General features: G+C 44.0%; 4 protein-coding genes and 1 pseudogene across 5 annotated transcripts in view; all 5 read left to right on the plus strand.

The window, feature by feature from the left end:
• Positions 1 to 18,751, plus strand: part of LOC106604876 (protocadherin gamma-C5) — a 174,320-nt gene that overhangs the window by 27,710 nt on the left and 127,859 nt on the right. The gene's annotated exons all lie outside the window — the stretch shown is intronic.
• Positions 1,560 to 4,200, plus strand: LOC106604822 (protocadherin gamma-A8). The gene has a single exon (XM_014199868.3). The coding sequence runs from the start codon at positions 1,669 to 1,671 to the stop codon at positions 4,198 to 4,200; it is 2,532 nt and encodes an 843-aa protein (XP_014055343.2). The 5' UTR covers positions 1,560 to 1,668.
• Positions 5,256 to 7,977, plus strand: LOC123743102 (protocadherin beta-16-like). The gene has a single exon (XM_045718216.2). The coding sequence runs from the start codon at positions 5,434 to 5,436 to the stop codon at positions 7,858 to 7,860; it is 2,427 nt and encodes an 808-aa protein (XP_045574172.2). The 5' UTR covers positions 5,256 to 5,433; the 3' UTR covers positions 7,861 to 7,977.
• Positions 8,294 to 11,093, plus strand: LOC106611805 (protocadherin gamma-A2). Its single transcript, XM_045718215.2, has one exon. The coding sequence runs from the start codon at positions 8,446 to 8,448 to the stop codon at positions 10,894 to 10,896; it is 2,451 nt and encodes an 816-aa protein (XP_045574171.2). The 5' UTR covers positions 8,294 to 8,445; the 3' UTR covers positions 10,897 to 11,093.
• Positions 11,755 to 17,266, plus strand: LOC145879482 (protocadherin gamma-A11 pseudogene; annotated as a pseudogene).

An 18,751-nucleotide genomic window follows, 5' to 3' on the forward strand; every position in this document is an offset into this window, starting at 1 on the left:
TTTTACCTAATGAAACTTGCATTCAGTAGCGTCTATGAATCACATGATTATGAAGGCATATATGTAGGAAAGCGTGTATTCTCATTTTAAATGCATTTGCCTTGTGCTGTACTTGTCTGTTAATGTTCTGTATTATGTCATGTTTTATGTGGACCCAGGAAGAGTAGCTAAATACACATTAAGCTGATCAACCTTGTGGATACACACAAATCTCTGCGGTAGCTTTGAGATTAGAAGGCAGTATTAGTGTGATTTCTATGTCAATAGTGGAGTGTTGAATTGACCCTCTTTCTGCCGAATGATTGTTCTCTCATCTCAGATGTAGGTCACTGGACTTATCAGATTGGATCATGAATCATATTTCAGATTCATACAGGGATGACTACTGAACCACACATATTGGGAGAGGGAGGGAGGGAGGGAGGGAGGGAGGGAGGGAGGGAGGGAGGGAGGGAGGGAGGGAGGGAGGGAGGGAGAGGGAGGGAGAGGAGGGAGGGAGAGAGAGAGAGAGAGAGAGAGAGAGAGAGAGAGAGAGAGAGAGAGAGAGAGAGAGAGAGAGAGAGAGAGAGAGAGAGAGAGAGAGAGAGAGAGAGAGAGAGAGAGAGAGAGAGAGAGAGAGAGAGAGAGAGGGAGAGAGAGAGAGAGAGAGAGAGAGAGAGAGGGAGAGAGAGAGAGAGAGAGAGAGAGGAGAGAGAGAGAGAGAGAGAGAGAGAGAGAGAGAGAGAGAGAGATTCGGTGTCATAGTGGGAGTGAGTATGCGCGGTTGAGGCAGGAGGAGGGAAATCCAAACTGACACAAGAGCATGCTCTACTCCGCTCAAGACGAGTATAAGAAGGTCGCTTTTATTTTCATCCATACTATATTTCTTTTGTGTGTGTGAACTTCATTAGCAAATTGTTGTTTGCTATTTTACCTGTGGCTGTGTTTCGTTGTAGTTGTACATACAGGCGTGTTCGTGTGGAACATACAAACCATTTCTGAGGGAGGGAGGGTGCCAAGATCTAAAACAGATTGTAGCTTTCACCTGGTCAGTCTGTTCCTAATATTCTGTCCACTCAGTCAGTGTACATAGTGTCAGTGTACATATACATCAGTAGTCTATACTATGGCTGTTTATTGCCCTCCTGTGGTGGTTATTTACTATCAACCCAGCATTACCATGTCATGGCACTGGGATATCCAATCTCTAACCCACTTGACAAATCACTTCATAAAGCTGCTGTTTAAATCCCAACAAGTCAATGTAAAATGTTTGAAATGTGTTGGTAACAGAAATATCATCTGATAGCTCCCATTTAGTGTCCCGTTAGACACGTTCAGGGCTGTGTGTACATAGGTTTTGAGACAGCGCTCACTTCTGATCATAACCCTGAGGTGCTGCTCCCTTGACTCGAGACGTTCTGTTTCATGATGAACGAGACAACATTTGGTGGGGTAATCATTCATTGGCTAATCATTTCAATAGAGGGTTATGATGTCGTTCTGCACACTCACTCTGAGTGGTGCTGTTGTCCAAGAGACCTATCTCGGCATCAGGCACATATAACTGCTGCTACAAGGCAACTATGCGTCAGTGACAAGACCAAGGAAGGATCATTGCGCACAGAACCATCGAAGCCGTTTTAACGGAGTACAACAGTATCTTCTTGAGCAAAGTAGATCTCTAAAATGAGCTTTTCTGTTGTATGTGAGTTTTGGATCGCATTATATATTTCCCAGATTTTGGGTAACGTTATGGATATTTTTAGGAGGATGAGCGCTGGAGAGGCTTTGAATAGCGCAGTCTGGGGTTTGCGATGGCAAGTGCGAGTCTCCATTTTGCTTGTCTGTGTACTGAGTGCGGTGAATGGACAAATTCGATATTCTGTACCAGAGGAAATGAGAAAAGGCTTGTTTGTCGGAGATGTGGCGAAAGACCTGGGTTTGGACGTAAAGAGGCTGATTTCAGGCCGGGCGCGGTTAGTTATCGACGGCAATAACCAGTATGTAGAGCTGAATCAGAACAAAGGACATCTGGTTGTTAAGGAAAGGATTGACAGGGAGAAATTATGCGGTCAGAAATCTCCGTGTAGCTTCAGTTTGGAAATGATTCTTGAAAGCCCACTTGAATTATATTCGATTACCATCGAAATTGAAGACATAAACGACAACGCACCTGTGTTTTCAAAAAAGGACATTCATCTGGAAATTGGGGAGTCTTCGCCGATTGGGACTGTTTTCTTATTAGACGGAGCCGCTGACCCTGACGTGGGTATGAACTCACTGCAAAGCTACACAGTTAAACCAACCGATCATTTTGTGCTCAAGCAACACAGTAGAGCGGATGGAAGTAAATACGCAGAAATGGTGTTGCAGTCTGGACTGGACCGTGAAAAACAGAGCGAACACTCCCTGATATTAACTGCAGCCGATGGCGGGGACCCACAGAGGTCTGGAACCGTTAAGATACACATCACTGTTCTGGATGCAAATGACAATGCGCCTGTGTTCACAGAGTCTTTGTACAAAGTCACTGTTGTAGAAAACGCGTTGGGAAGCACAGTCGTAGCCCAAGTAAGTGCCATCGATGCAGACCAAGGGTATAATGGAAATGTGACCTATTCATTTACGCATATGGAGGATGGTACGCCACCTTTGTTCCATATAGATCCACATACTGGGGAGATAAAGGTCACTGGTCACCTAGATTACGAAACGGTTCAGAATTACGAAATGAACCTTCAAGCTAAAGATCCGTGGGGTCTGACGGGCGCGAGTAAACTGGTCATTGAGATTCTAGACGTTAATGATAATAGTCCAATCATAACCATGACCTCATTTTCTGGTAAAATCCCAGAGGATAGTATTCCTGGCACAGTTGTGGCATTGATAAGTGTCCAGGATGTAGATGCTGGTCAAAATGGACAAGTGCGTTTAAGAGTCGACGAAAACCTCCCATTTAAGATAAAGACCTCGCTTAGAAACTACTACACGTTGGTAACTGAGAAGAGCTTAGACCGAGAGAAAGTGTCTCGCTACAACATCACCCTCACTGCCACTGATGAAGGTTTGCCGCCGTTATCAAGCATGAAAACGGTTGTTTTAGACATCAGTGATGTTAATGATAACGCACCAGCCTTTAGTCAAAGTGTGTATAGTACGCACGTCGTGGAAAACAATTCTCCCGGCGTTTCTGTGCTTGCGATCCAAGCAACGGATCCAGACAGGGGCCAAAACTCACGCATCTCTTATTATCTAATTGACAGTGAGCTAAACGGAAACCCAATTTCCACCTACTTTTCAATTAACTCCGAGAAAGGTGTCATTCACTCAGTGCGTTCACTTGACTATGAGCAGGTTAAAGAGTTCAAAATACTAATCAAAGCGCAAGATGGCGGCTCCCCACCCCTTAGTAGTAATACTACTGTTCTCATTTACGTACAAGATCAGAACGACAACGCGCCTCAGGTTCTGTATCCAGTCCAGACTAGCAGCTCTCTGGTGGCTGAAATGGTACCTCGTTCAGCAGATGCCGGCTATCTTGTTACTAAAGTGGTGGCTGTTGATGTGGACTCTGGGCAGAATGCCTGGCTCTCATATAAACTGCAGAAAGCGACAGACAGGGCGCTGTTTGAAGTGGGCTTACAGAATGGAGAAATAAGAACTATACGCCAAGTCAATGATAAAGATGCTGTGAAACAAAGACTCACTGTTGTAGTGGAGGACAACGGGCAGCCCTCTCGTTCAGCTACAGTCAATGTTAACGTGGCGGTGGCGGACAGCTTCCCTGAAGTGCTCTCGGAGTTCACTGACTTTACGCACGACAAGGAGTACAATGACAACCTGACTCTTTACTTAGTCTTGGCTTTGGCTGTAGTCTCATTTCTGTTCATCACATGTTTAGTGGTTATTATATCAGTGAAAATATACAGATGGAGACAGTCTCGCATCCTCTATCATTCCAACCTCCCGGTTATTCCGTATTATCCACCGCGTTACGCAGACACTTTGGGGACAGGAACTCTACAGCACGTGTACAATTACGAGGTGTGCAGGACGACTGACTCCAGAAAGAGTGACTGTCAGTTCGCCAGACCCTGTAGTCAGAACGTACTGATAATGGACCCCAGTTCTACAGGGACGATGCAGCGGATGCAGAGTGAACAGAACATCCTGGATGAACCAGACTCCCCAATAGAGGTGAGGTTATTTGCAGTTTAATTACAATTTTCAACTATCTTCGCCTGAAGCCTCGGGGCTCATTTTCTCAGTAGCTTTAACCTTTTATATGGCATTTTTAAAGATTGTGTTTGCTGTGTTTGCTTTTTCCAATTATTTCCAACCGAGCAAAGGCTAAGTGCTGTAGCTGTTTCAGCACCACACTGCGTGGGCTGCGCCTATTTTTGTCTTGACAGCGAACAAGTGGCCTGCTCCGCTCACTCATACAGTGTATACTTTGCCTCTTTTCAGCTGTCTATTGAGCAAGTGTTCTTTTTGTGTGATGTAGGCCTACTTCATGCATAAAAATGGTTACCCTACATAGCATACCGTTTTTCAAGCGTCTAGGTAGTAGATAAAGACTTGCATTGGTAGTTAGCGATTGAAATGAAAGCCGACGTACTAATACAGTTTTTTCCATTTTTTTTTTTTCTTGTACAAGGTACACAATCAGTCAACAACAAAACAAAATATTGGTCTTCCATTTTTACATTACAATCACCATTGTACTTATTATAATTTTTTTCCTTACAAACAAAAAATAAAAACAGGCCAGGTATTTATGAGGAAAATGGTATGTGGAGGTTATTTTGTATATGTGGCTTGGAAACGAAAATATTGTCGTTGAGCTGGGGTTGCTCTTTCACTTTTGATCAGTCGTCCTGACGCTGTCCACGGCGCTTGTGCTGGACCAACAGACCATTGCTTGTCCTGCGGTGCTTCTAGTGCATTTACAATAACCCTACATATTCTGAGTTGATATGACTCGTTTTTTTTTCAATTCATTATTTTGTCTTTTTCCTGAAGCACTTTAGAAATGCTGTAGTTTCCAATACTTTGTTTTGTTATCAAATCTTAATTTCCCTGGGCTGTGCGGTATTGAATACCTATTGACGTTTTGGTGCATGTGAAACGTGGATTTGTGTGTTTCTGCATTGCGTTTGCCGTGTTTGGACTCTGAGTGCCGCTGTTGATCAGTGATACACTCGAGACGTTAATTCTATCTCTGAGTGGCGCAGTGGGGCCCTCCTATATTCTATCTCTCTCTCACTGACAGACGCAGATAGACCTTCTGAAACGGACAGAGAGCTCTTGGCATAGACGTCCCACGGATTATTTTCATTCGTTTCTTTCGGAAATACACTCGTTTTTTTTCTTCATTTCTGGATATACAGACGAGCCATATTGTATCATTAAAGGAGTAGATATATCAGTTATCTGTTTTTTTTCGGTGGAATGGGTGATTGGTGTTCGACAGGCCGCAGAGGCGGATGGCAAGTACTGTTTTTCCTTCTTTGTCTGTGCGCCCTAGATTCCGTGACTGGACAGGCACGCTATACCATACCCGAGGAGCAGGCAGAGGGGTCGATCGTTGGAAACATTGGTAGAGATTTAGGCTTGGAGGTGAAGAGGCTAGTGTCCGGTAAAGCTCGTATTATAACCAGAGGAACTCGACAGTATGTAGATCTTAACCGAGACAAAGGGATTATCGTTGTTAAAGAGCGAATCGACCGAGAGGAGCTATGCGGACAGACTACCCCGTGTAGCTTCAGCTTTGAGCTTATTATAGAAAACCCCATTCAGTTATATCGGGTTACAGTCGAGGTTCGCGACATTAACGATAATACACCATCATTTCCAAAGGATGAAATCAGTTTGGAAATCAGTGAATCTGCCGTGTCAGGTACGCGCTTTTCTCTGGAGAGCGCTGTCGACCCAGACGTTGGCGTTAACGGTATACAAAATTACTATCTCAAACCGACAGATCATTTCCAATTAGAGGTACACAGCCTATCCAACGGTGGTAAATATATCGAGATGATTTTACAACACCCCCTGGACAGAGAGAAGCAGGAGACCCTCTCGTTGGTGCTTATAGCTACAGACGGAGGCGAGCCTCAGAGGTCTGGCACTGTCCGCATCCATATTACAGTGCTGGACGCTAACGACAATGCACCAGTGTGTGGTCAAGCAGTTTATAAAGCAGACGTTAAAGAGAGCTCTCCGAAGGGGACTTTGATAACCACCGTCAGTGGAAATGATGCAGATAAAGGAATAAACGGAGAAGTAACTTTTGCTATGGCTCATGTCTCCAAAGAAGCTAAAGAACTGTTTGAGCTGAACGTTACCACTGGAGAAATTAAATTGGTAGCGGAAGTAGATTTTGAAAAGACAAACAATTATCAATTAAATGTGCAGGCAAAAGACCACTGGGGTCTTGCCGATACTTGTAAAGTAGTTATACAAATTACTGATGAAAACGACAATGTACCCACAATACAGCTCATGTCGTTTTCTCATTCGATTTCCGAGGATTCTCCCCTTGGAACCACTGTAGCTGTTGTTAATGTAGAGGATGCAGACTCGGATGGTAACGGTATCGTTCTGTGCTCTATTAATGCAGATATCCCATTCAAAATAGAGTCATCGTTAACTGATTATTATACAATAGTCACCGAAAGTCCTTTGGATAGAGAAACGGTGTCTGAGTATAATATCACTATTACAGTTTCAGATGAAGGCTCTCCGCCTCTCTCTAGCAGTAAGAACATAACAGTTAAAGTATCAGATGTCAATGACAACCCACCCAAGTTTGTTCAACCTGAATATAGTAAATCTATTCAGGAAAACAACTCGCCAGGGTTTTCGATATTCGCAGTGAGGGCAAGTGATGCTGATTGGGGCCAAAATGCTCGTGTCTCCTACTTCCTTGATGATAAACAGGTTAACGGGTTGGCTGTGTCCTCTTTCGTCTCAGTAAACTCAGAAAATGGTGCCATCCATGCTGTTAGGTCATTCGATTACGAACAAATCAAGTCGTTTGACTTCAACGTCACTGCACGGGATGGGGGGTCTCCCCCTCTCAGTTCAGTGGTGGCTGTTAGAATTTTGGTCCAGGACCAGAATGACAACGCTCCTCAGGTTCTGTATCCAGTCCAGACTAGCAGCTCTCTGGTGGCTGAAATGGTGCCTCGTTCAGCAGATGTGGGCTATCTTGTTACTAAAGTGGTGGCTGTTGATGTGGACTCTGGACAGAATGCCTGGCTCTCGTATAAACTGCAGAAAGCGACAGACAGGGCGCTGTTTGAAGTGGGATTACAGAATGGTGAAATAAGAACTATACGCCAAGTCACTGATAAAGATGCTGTGAAACAAAGGCTCACTGTTGTAGTGGAGGACAACGGGCAGCCCTCTCGTTCAGCTACAGTCAATGTTAACGTGGCGGTGGCGGACAGCTTCCCTGAAGTGCTCTCGGAGTTCACTGACTTTACGCACGACAAGGAGTACAATGACAACCTGACTTTTTACTTAGTCTTGGCTTTGGCTGTAGTCTCATTTCTGTTCATCACATGTTTAGTGGTTATTATATCAGTGAAAATATACAGATGGAGACAGTCTCGCATCCTCTATCATTCCAACCTCCCGGTTATTCCGTATTATCCACCGCGTTACGCAGACACTTTGGGGACAGGAACTCTACAGCACGTCTACAATTACGAGGTGTGCAGGACGACTGACTCCAGAAAGAGTGACTGTCAGTTCGCCAGACCCTGTAGTCAGAACGTACTGATAATGGACCCCAGTTCTACAGGGACGATGCAGCGGATGCAGAACGAAAAGAACATCCTGGATGAACCAGACTCCCCAATAGAGGTGAGTTAAAGTAGTTTAAATTATAGCAAATTGCGTTGGAATACATCTCAATATGTCCAATTGTGTCCTAGGAAAACATCAGTGAATGTTGAAATGTCATAAAACTTCCTTTGGTGAAGGGTGTCATGTGGCATTTTGTGCCTCCGTTTTATAGGAACATTTGATAAGTGGTGTATGCTTTCTACATCATCTATCCCTTTGTGTTCTTTCTCCTCGTGCAAATAACCTTTTTAATTTAGAATATTTGAAAGTCGGTTTGTGATTCATAACTTTGAGAGAATATGCATGCGTTTCTCAGGTCTTTACATTGAGTGACTACCTGCTACCTATTCCTATTGTGGACTCCGAGGGCCGCTGTTGGTCTTAAAAGCAAACTTTAGTCGATTTAAATACTGCTTTACTTCCTCTGTACCGCCCATATTCTCTCATTTTGTCAGTGATTGAGGGACCATCACGAATGCCCTCTCGGGTCTCCTTTTCTCAGTGTTCTGTTTTGTCGACGCCAGCTTTCACATTGTTGGATTCTAAGACCGTCAACATCGACCAGCAGTGTTTCATCGCATTTGTATACAGCTTGTGTGGTCTTATTGGATCATGTGGATTTCGGTGCTTTGGTTTGACGCGACGGTTTCTGACAGAAACGGGCGCTGTCTCAAACGGCAAGTACAGGCCTTTATTCTTGTTAGCCTTTTCCAGATGATTCTCGGGCAGATTCGTTATTCGATTCCAGAGGAGATGAGAAAGGGCTCGTTTGTTGGAAATGTGGCGGAGGATTTAGGAATGAACGCAAAACAAATGAAATCGGGAGGCGCTCGCATTGTTAGTGGCGACAGCAGCGAGTATATCAGGTTGGATGTAGACAAAGGGACGCTGGTCGTGGGAGAGAGGATAGACAGGGAGCAGCTTTGCGGGCAGACATCGCCCTGCAGCTTGAGCTTCGAGATGATTATGATGAATCCGATGCAGCTGCATAGTATTCTAGTAGAAATACTAGATGTTAACGACAATGCCCCCTTTTTTAACGAAAAGGAAATCCAATTAGATATCTCTGAGTCTGCTCTACCGGGGACACAGATATTGCAGGAGAGCGCGACAGATCCCGACGTTGGTATCAACGCGCTTCAAGGCTACACATTGCACCCTACCGATAATTTCAACATTAAAATCCGGACGGGTCCCGACGGCAGTAAATATGTGGAGATGTATCTGTATGCGCCTTTAGACCGAGAGGAAAATGATAAACTGCCTCTGACTTTGACGGCTGTGGATGGCGGTGAATCGCAGAGATCGGGGACACTTAAAATACAAATATCGGTGCTTGATGCCAATGATAATGTCCCTGTTTTTACACAACCTAATTTCAAGGCAACAGTAACAGAAAATGCGCTTAAAGGAACTTTAGTGACAACCATCCGCGCAACAGACAGAGACGAAGGCTCATACGGTCAAGTTACTTACTATTTTACGCGCATGTCTAATAACTTCGCAGAGCTTTTTGCGTTGCATGAAAATACAGGCGACATAACAGTCAGTGGACCAATTGATTATGAAAAAAATAAACACTACGAACTTGGCGTACAAGCCAAAGACCAAGGAGGACAAAGTGCTTCCACAAAAGTAATAATTGACGTTATTGATGTGAACGACAATGTCCCCTTGATTACACTGACGTCATTCTCTAGTCCAGTCTCCGAGGATGCGATTAGTGGCACTACCGTGGCTATAATACATGTCAAAGACATAGATTCTGATAAAAACGGAAAGGTAGATTGTTCGATAAATACTAAGATCCCGTTTGCCATCCAGTCGTCTTTAAAGAGCTATTACACCCTTGTCACAGATGGTGTTTTAGACAGAGAGCGCAATGTCGAATATAACATCACATTCACAGCCGTAGATGAGGGCACCCCGCCCCTCTCGGCGAGTAAAACCATCACACTGAGAATCTCAGATGTTAATGACAATGCGCCCGTATTTGAGCTGAGTTTATACACTGCTAATGTAATGGAAAACAACTCTCCGGGGGTCTCAGTGTTTTCGGTGAGGGCCCACGACTTAGATTGTGGTCAAAATGCGCGTGTGTCCTACCTGCTCATAGAATCTCAATTAAATGGAAATCCAATATCGTCATACATCTCCGTTAATGCAGAGACGGGTGTCATCCAGGCGGTGCGCTCCTTCGATTATGAACAAACTAAATCATTTGAGATGTATATCAAAGCTCAAGATGGAGGCTCCCCTCCTCTCAGCAGCAATGCCTCAGTCAAAATGAGTATCCAGGACCAGAACGACAACGCGCCTCAGGTTCTGTACCCAGTCCAGACTAGCAGCTCTCTGGTGGCTGAAATGGTGCCTCGTTCAGCAGATGTGGGCTATCTTGTTACTAAAGTGGTGGCTGTTGATGTGGACTCTGGGCAGAATGCCTGGCTCTCGTATAAACTGCAGAAAGCGACAGACAGGGCGCTGTTTGAAGTGGGATTACAGAATGGAGAAATAAGAACTATACGCCAAGTCAATGATAAAGATGCTGTGAAACAAAGGCTCACTGTTGTAGTGGAGGACAACGGGCAGCCCTCTCGTTCAGCTACAGTCAATGTTAACGTGGCGGTGGCGGACAGCTTCCCTGAAGTGCTCTCGGAGTTCACTGACTTTACGCACGACAAGGAGTACAATGACAACCTGACTTTTTACTTAGTCTTGGCTTTGGCTGTAGTCTCATTTCTGCTCATCACATGTTTAGTGGTTATTATATCAGTGAAAATATACAGATGGAGACAGTCTCGCATCCTCTATCATTCCAACCTCCCGGTTATTCCGTATTATCCACCGCGTTACGCAGACACTTTGGGGACAGGAACTCTACAGCACGTGTACAATTACGAGGTGTGCAGGACGACTGACTCCAGAAAGACTGACTGTCAGTTCGCCAGACCCTGTAGTCAGAACGTACTGATAATGGACCCCAGTTCTACAGGGACGATGCAGCGGATGCAGAACGAAAAGAACATCCTGGATGAACCAGACTCCCCACTAGAGGTGAGTTAATTGGAATTCAAACGAAGTAGCTCATGTTGTTTGAGTACGTCTTTACAATATTCCTTCATTTTACATGTTGAACTATTTTCCCCGATGTTCTTACTGTTTTTTAATCGTTAACTCAGAGATTGGGTTACTCTCTCTTTGTAATTTAATAGGGGTAAACAAGGGTTATGTATTTATTTTTGCTAACATATAAAAAGGTTTATGTTCCTGTTTTATGTCTGCTGAGTTTTTGTAAATGTAACCTATTTCGAACAGAGCATAAAGTGCTTGTGAGATGTTGATCGTTCTGTAGCGCTGTCATGCCGTTTCACCACCTCCATGTATGGACAAGAACCCACGTCTTTATAGCAGCAGACCGCTGCTTCACTCTCTCACACTGTAATATCCCTGGATCTTACCGTAGTCTACAATGTCGCTATAGATTGTAGCGTTTACCAAGCATATTACTGTCAACATACATCGGTATTGGTTTGTTGTCTTGAGTCATGGTTTGGATGGGTGTTCCGTTGACTTGTTTTTACGCACGATCCAATCTGATAGTTAATGGGTTAGGATACTTTTCCCCCCTATGTTATAAAATGGAAGTTTCTTTCCTTTGTTGGTCAAGCTTTGTAGTGATGAACCTTCCATATATTTATATTGAAAAAGTGAAGTGTTTACCAAGTGATTTGTATATAGATTCTTTTGGAAAGAAAATAATTCTGTCCAGTGTTTAATCAGTTGGGAAAAGTTTTAGATGTCCAAGTGTCTTATGATGTTCATGTTTTGGACTCTGAGGGCCGCTGTTGATCAGTGAAATAAATTCTGTCCAGTGTTGTCAGTCAGTGGAGTCCCCTCCCATATCACTGCGCTCTAGCAGAGGAGACGGAGAGACTGACACACTCGTTTTGATCCAGAGATAAGAAAAGGACAGGGAAAATAGGCTGGATTGGAACGAAACATCGAATAGTATTTGCTCACCATTTTTGAGGATATCATATAAGAAACATTCGTGTGGATGTTATTCTTTGTTGGCTATGGAATTTAAAGGATTCCGTCAACCTACAACATGGCGTTTGTGTGGGCTGCAGTGGCAAGTACACATTTTTCTCCTGTATCTAAGTCATGTTGTCTGTGGACAAATCCGGTATTCCATTCCGGAGGAGATGAAGAAAGGCTCTCTTATCGGTAACGTAGCTCAAGACCTGGGGTTAGATTTGAAACGGCTCCGAGCGGGCAGGGCTCGTATCGTGACCGGAGAAAGCATTCAGTACACGGAGCTGAAGACAGACAAAGGGATTCTAGTCGTGAGCGAGAGAATAGACCGAGAGCAGCTTTGTGGTGACGTCACACCGTGTAGCTTTAGCTTCGAAATGATTCTAGAAAATCCGATGGAGCTCCATCGTATTACTGTGGAGATTCTAGATGTAAACGATCATGCTCCTGCTTTTCCAAATAAATATATACATTTTGAAATCAGCGAATCGGCTACCGTTGGATCACGATTTCTATTAGAAAGTGCAGAGGACAATGATGTAGGGCTCAACGCCCTACAGAATTACATTTTGACTCCGAACGATAATTTCATTCTCAAGCAACATACGAATCCAGACGGTAGTAAATACGCTGAGATGGTTCTCCAGAAACCGTTAGACAGAGAGGAGCATCCTCATCTCTCTTTAAAGCTAATCGCTGTAGACGGTGGAAATCCACAGAGATCTGGCTCAGTAAATATAGAGATCACTGTCCTAGATGCCAATGACAATGCGCCTGTGTTTAACCAGTCAGTGTACAGGGCTACTGTGATGGAAAACGCTCCAAAAGGGACATATATCACAGCCGTGAATGCCAGTGACGCAGACCGCGACACAAACGGACAAATAACATTCAGTTTTTCGAAGTTGAAGGGCAGTATAGAGGATATGTTTGTCATAGATCAAAACTCAGGAATCATATCTGTTTCGGGTCAGATAGATTTCGAGAAAGATAAGAAATATGAAGTTAGAGTTGAAGCTAAAGACCAGGGAGGTTTAACAGACTCGAGTAAAGTTGTCATTGAAGTTATTGATGTTAATGACAACGCACCAGTTATAAACGTCATGTCTTTCTCCAGCCCTGTGTCTGAAGATGCTCCTCCTGGCACCACTATTGCTATTATAAATGTTAAAGATAATGATTCAGAGAGAAACGGACAGATTACATGCTCTATAGATACTAACCTTCCATTTAAGATCAAATCCTCATTGACTAATTACTACAATTTGATAACAGATTCGATTTTTGACCGAGAAGCGGTGCCCGAATACAACATAACTATTACAGCAACAGATTCTGGTTCGCCTCCTCTCTCCAGCGCCAGGACTTTACACCTTAGAATCTCTGATGTAAATGACAATGCCCCATTGTTCGACAAAGGACCCTACTCTGCTTACGTCACAGAGAATAACTCTCCTGGAATGTCCATATTTACTGTCAGCGCGCGGGACTCTGACTGGAATCAGAACGCGAGAATATCGTACCTGTTGGAGGACACGCAGATCAGTGGAACTCCAGTCTCTACTTATATATCAATTAACTCTGAAACAGGAGTTTTACATGCGGTGCGCTCCTTTGATTATGAACAAATAAAACAGCTTAAACTCGTGGTTAAGGCGCAGGATGGAGGCTCCCCTCCACTCAGTAGCAATGTGAGTATCAACATCTTCATCCAAGATCAGAACGACAACGCGCCTCAGGTTCTGTACCCAGTCCAGACTAGCAGCTCTCTGGTGGCTGAAATGGTGCCTCGTTCAGCAGATGTGGGCTATCTTGTTACTAAAGTGGTGGCTGTTGATGTGGACTCTGGACAGAATGCCTGGCTCTCGTATAAACTGCAGAAAGCGACAGACAGGGCGCTGTTTGAAGTGGGCTTACAGAATGGGGAAATAAGAACTATACGCCAAGTCAATGATAAAGATGCTGTGAAACAAAGGCTCACTGTTGTAGTGGAGGACAACGGGCAGCCCTCTCGTTCAGCTACAGTCAATGTTAACGTGGCGGTGGCGGACAGCTTCCCTGAAGTGCTCTCGGAGTTCACTGACTTTACGCACGACAAGGAATACAATGACAACCTGACTCTTTACTTAGTCTTGGCTTTGGCTGTAGTCTCATTTCTGTTCATCACATGTTTAGTGGTTATTATATCAGTGAAAATATACAGATGGAGACAGTCTCGCATCCTCTATCATTCCAACCTCCCGGTTATTCCGTATTATCCACCGCGTTACGCAGACACTTTGGGGACAGGAACTCTACAGCACGTGTACAATTACGAGGTGTGCAGGACGACTGACTCCAGAAAGAGTGACTGTCAGTTCGCCAGACCCTGTAGTCAGAACGTACTGATAATGGACCCCAGTTCTACAGGGACGATGCAGCGGATGCAGAGTGAAAAGAACATCCTGGATGAACCAGACTCTCCATTAGAGGTGAGTTTATTGCCATTTAAATAATGAAGTACATTTTGTTTGAGTAGTTACATATTTACAATTAGCCTTTTTTAAATGACGAACTATTTCCTACGGGTGTCTTACTCTTATTGTCGGTTTCTCATTGGTTGGGTTGCTCTCTCTTTGTAATTTTATCGCGGTAAATCATGGATTATGTATTTTTTTGTTACCTATGAAGAGGTTTAGGCTCGTGTTGTATGTCTGCTGAGCTTGTAGAAATGTATTTCGAACTGAGCAGAAGTGCGTGTGATATATTGGTCATTCGGTAGCGCTGTAATGCGGTTTCAGCACCACCCTTTATGGACAGTGACACTTCTGTCTTCATAGCAGCAGAGGGCGGCTTCGCTCTCTCACACTGTGTACAGTGTATTAGCCCTGGTTCTTACCTCTTTCTATAATGTCACTACACTTTTTAGCATTTACCAATCATTTTACTGTGAACATACATAGGTTACGGTTTGGACGGCTGTTATATTGACTTTATTACCCCTGTCCAATATGAGGTTGATGAAATGGTGTAATCTTTTGGTAGGCATTAAAATGGTAGTTTTTTCCCACCTTTGTTGGTCATAGCATTGTAATGATGAACCTTGCATTGATTTCGATTGCAGAAAGTGAAGTGTTTAGCTAGTGATTCGGATATAGATTATTTTGGAAAGAAAATAATGCTGTCCAGTGTTTAATCACTTCTGAACGGTTTTAGATGTTCCAGTGTCTTATGATGTTCATGTTTTGGACTCTGAGGGCCGCTGTTGATCGGTGAAATCATTTCTGTCCGTTGTCAATAAGTGTAGTCCCCTCCCCTATCACTGCGCTCGACCACCGGAGGCGGAGAGACTCTGCGCTTCATACGAAGCGGGGCGCGACCGAGATAGACACACTCGTTTTGATTCATCGATTAAAATAAGGGCAGCGAATATAGCCTGGATTGAAACGAAACATCGAATAGTATTTGCTCACAATTTTTGAGAATACACAATAAGACATTTACTTGTGGATGTTATTCTTTGTTGGCTATGGAATTTAAAGGACTTCTTCAACCTAAAACATGGCGTTTGTGTGGACTGCGGTGGCAAGTACTTATTTTTCTCCTGTATCTCAATCATATTGTCAGAGGCCAAATCCGGTATTCCATTCCGGAGGAGATGAAGAAAGGCTCTCTTATCGGTAACGTAGCTCAAGACCTGGGGTTAGATTTGAAACGGCTCCGAGCGGGCAGGGCTCGTATCGTGACCGGAGAAAGCGTTCAGTACACAGAGCTGAAGACAGACAAAGGGATTCTAGTCGTGAGTGAGAGAATAGACCGAGAACAGCTTTGTGGCGACGTCACACCGTGTAGCTTCAGCTTCGAAATCATTCTAGAAAATCCTATTGAACTGCATCGTGTTGTTGTGGAAATTCTTGATGTGAATGATCATGCCCCGACCTTCCAAAATAGTGACTTAAAATTAGAAATAAGTGAGTCAGCCACTATAGGTGCGCGCTTTATATTAGAGAGCGCAGAGGACCCCGACGTAGGCGTTAATGATTTACAGAAATATGTATTAACACCAAATGACAATTTTGTTTTAAAACAACTTGCCAATCCAGATGGTAGTAAATACGCTGAGATGATTCTTCAGAAACCGTTAGATAGAGAAGAGAATCCTCGTCTCTCTTTAAAGCTAATCGCTGTAGACGGTGGAAATCCACAGAGATCTGGCTCAGTAAATATAGAGATCACTGTCCTAGATGTAAATGACAATGCGCCTGTGTTTAACCAGTCAGTGTACAGGGCTACTGTGATGGAAAACGCTCCAAAAGACACCTATATCACCACCGTGAATGCCAGCGATGCCGACAGTGGATCAAATGGACAAATAACATACAGTTTTTCAAAATTGAAGGGTAGCATAGCGGATATATTTGTCATAGATAAGGATATAGGAATCATATCCGTTTTGGGGCATATCGATTTTGAAAAAGATAAGAAATATGATATTAGAGTAGAGGCTAAAGACCAGGGCGGATTCACAGACACCAGCCAAATTGTCATTGAAGTTATTGATGTTAATGACAACGCACCAGTTATAAACGTCATGTCTTTCTCCAGCCCTGTGTCTGAAGATGCTCCTCCTGGAACTACGATAGCCGTTATTAACGTCAAAGACGCTGATTCAGAGAGGAACGGACAGATTACATGCACTACAAATACTAACCTCCCGTTCAAGATCAAATCGTCGATAACAAGTTATTACAATTTGATCTCTGATAAAGGTTTTGACCGAGAAACGACTCCAGAATACAACATAACAATTACAGCGACAGATTCTGGTTCGCCTCCTCTCTCTAGCGCCAGGACTTTACACCTTAGAATCTCTGATGTAAATGATAATGCCCCATTGTTTCATCAGAGCTCATACTCTGCTTATGTCACAGAGAATAACTCTCCTGGAATGTCCATATTTACTGTCAGCGCGCGGGACTCTGACTGGAATCAGAACGCGAGAATATCGTACCTGTTGGAGGACACGCAGATCAGTGGAACTCCAGTCTCTACTTATATATCAATTAACTCTGAAACAGGAGTTTTACATGCGGTGCGCTCCTTTGATTATGAACAAATAAAACATCTTAAACTCTCCGTTAAGGCGCAAGATGGAGGCTCTCCTCCACTCAGTAGCAATGTGACTGTGAAAATAATGATCCAGGACCAGAACGACAACGCTCCTCAGGTTCTGTACCCAGTCCAGACTAGCAGTTCTCTGGTGGCTGAAATGGTACCTCGTTCAGCAGATGTGGGCTATCTTGTTACTAAAGTGGTGGCTGTTGATGTGGACTCTGGACAGAATGCCTGGCTCTCCTATAAACTGCAGAAAGCGACAGACAGGGCGCTGTTTGAAGTGGGTTACAGAATGGAGAAATAAGAACTATACGCCAAGTCAATGATAAAGATGCTGTGAAACAAAGGCTCACTGTTGTAGTGGAGGACAACGGGCAGCCCTCTCGTTCAGCTACAGTCAATGTTAACGTGGCGGTGGCGGACAGCTTCCCTGAAGTGCTCTCGGAGTTCACTGACTTTACGCACGACAAGGAGTACAATGACAACCTGACTTTTTACTTAGTCTTGGCTTTGGCTGTAGTCTCATTTCTGTTCATCACATGTTTAGTGGTTATTATATCAGTGAAAATATACAGATGGAGGCAGTCTCGCATCCTCTATCATTCCAACCTCCCGGTTATTCCGTATTATCCACCGCGTTACGCAGACACTTTGGGGACAGGAACTCTACAGCACGTGTACAATTACGAGGTGTGCAGGACGACTGACTCCAGAAAGAGTGACTGTCAGTTCACCAGACCCTGTAGTCAGAACGTACTGATAATGGACCCCAGTTCTACAGGGACGATGCAGCGGATGCAGAACGAAAAGAACATCCTGGATGAACCAGACTCCCCATTAGAGGTGAGTTTATTGGAGTTTAACAAAGTACCTTTTTTTTTGGAGTACATCTTAAAAATGTAATTTATTTTATATTTGCAACTATTTTCATCTGGTGCCTGACACTTTGTCTGTATCTCAGAGGTTGGGTTGCTCTCTCTTCGCAATATTACAGTGTTATTTCAAGGATAATGTATACTGCTCAAAAAAATAAAGGGAACACTTAAACAACACATCCTAGATCTGAATGAAATAAATAATCTTATTAAATACTTTTTTCTTTACATAGTTGAATGTGCTGACAACAAAATCACACAAAAATAATCAATGGAAATCCAATTTATCAACCCATGGAGGTCTGGATTTGGAGTCACACTCAAAATTAAAGTGGAAAACCACACTACAGGCTGATCCAACTTTGATGTAATGTCCTTAAAACAAGTCAAAATGAGGCTCAGTAGTGTGTGTGGCCTCCACGTGCCTGTATGACCTCCCTACAACGCCTGGGCATGCTCCTGATGAGGTGGCAGATGGTCTCCTGAGGGATCTCCTCCCAGACCTGGACTAAAGCATCTGCCAACTCCTGGACAGTCTGTGGTGCAACGTGGCGTTGGTGGATGGAGCGAGACATGATGTCCCAGATGTGCTCAATTGGATTCAGGTCTGGGGAACGGGCGGGCCAGTCCATAGCATCAATGCCTTCCTCTTGTAGGAACTGCTGACACACTCCAGCCACATGAGGTCTAGCATTGTCTTGCATTAGGAGGAACCCAGGGCCAACCGCACCAGCATATAGTCTCACAAGGGGTCTGAGGATCTCATCTCGGTACCTAATGGCAGTCAGGCTACCTCTGGCAAGCACATGGAGGGCTGTGCTCCCCCCCAAAGAAATGCCACCCCACACCATGACTGACCCACCGCCAAACCGGTCATGCTGGAGGATGTTGCAGGCAGCAGAATGTTCTCCACG

This window comes from Salmo salar, chromosome 05, assembly GCF_965601325.2.
Source record: "Salmo salar chromosome 05, fSalSal1, whole genome shotgun sequence".
In the NCBI taxonomy this organism is placed as follows: domain Eukaryota; kingdom Metazoa; phylum Chordata; class Actinopteri; order Salmoniformes; family Salmonidae; genus Salmo; species Salmo salar.

Bases quoted from the DNA above. Each gene is read 5' to 3' on its own strand.
- LOC106604822 (XM_014199868.3), top strand. From the start codon at position 1,669: ATGAGCTTTTCTGTTGTATGTGAGTTTTGGATCGCATTATATATTTCC.
- LOC123743102 (XM_045718216.2), top strand. From the start codon at position 5,434: ATGGGTGATTGGTGTTCGACAGGCCGCAGAGGCGGATGGCAAGTACTG.
- LOC106611805 (XM_045718215.2), top strand. From the start codon at position 8,446: ATGTGGATTTCGGTGCTTTGGTTTGACGCGACGGTTTCTGACAGAAAC.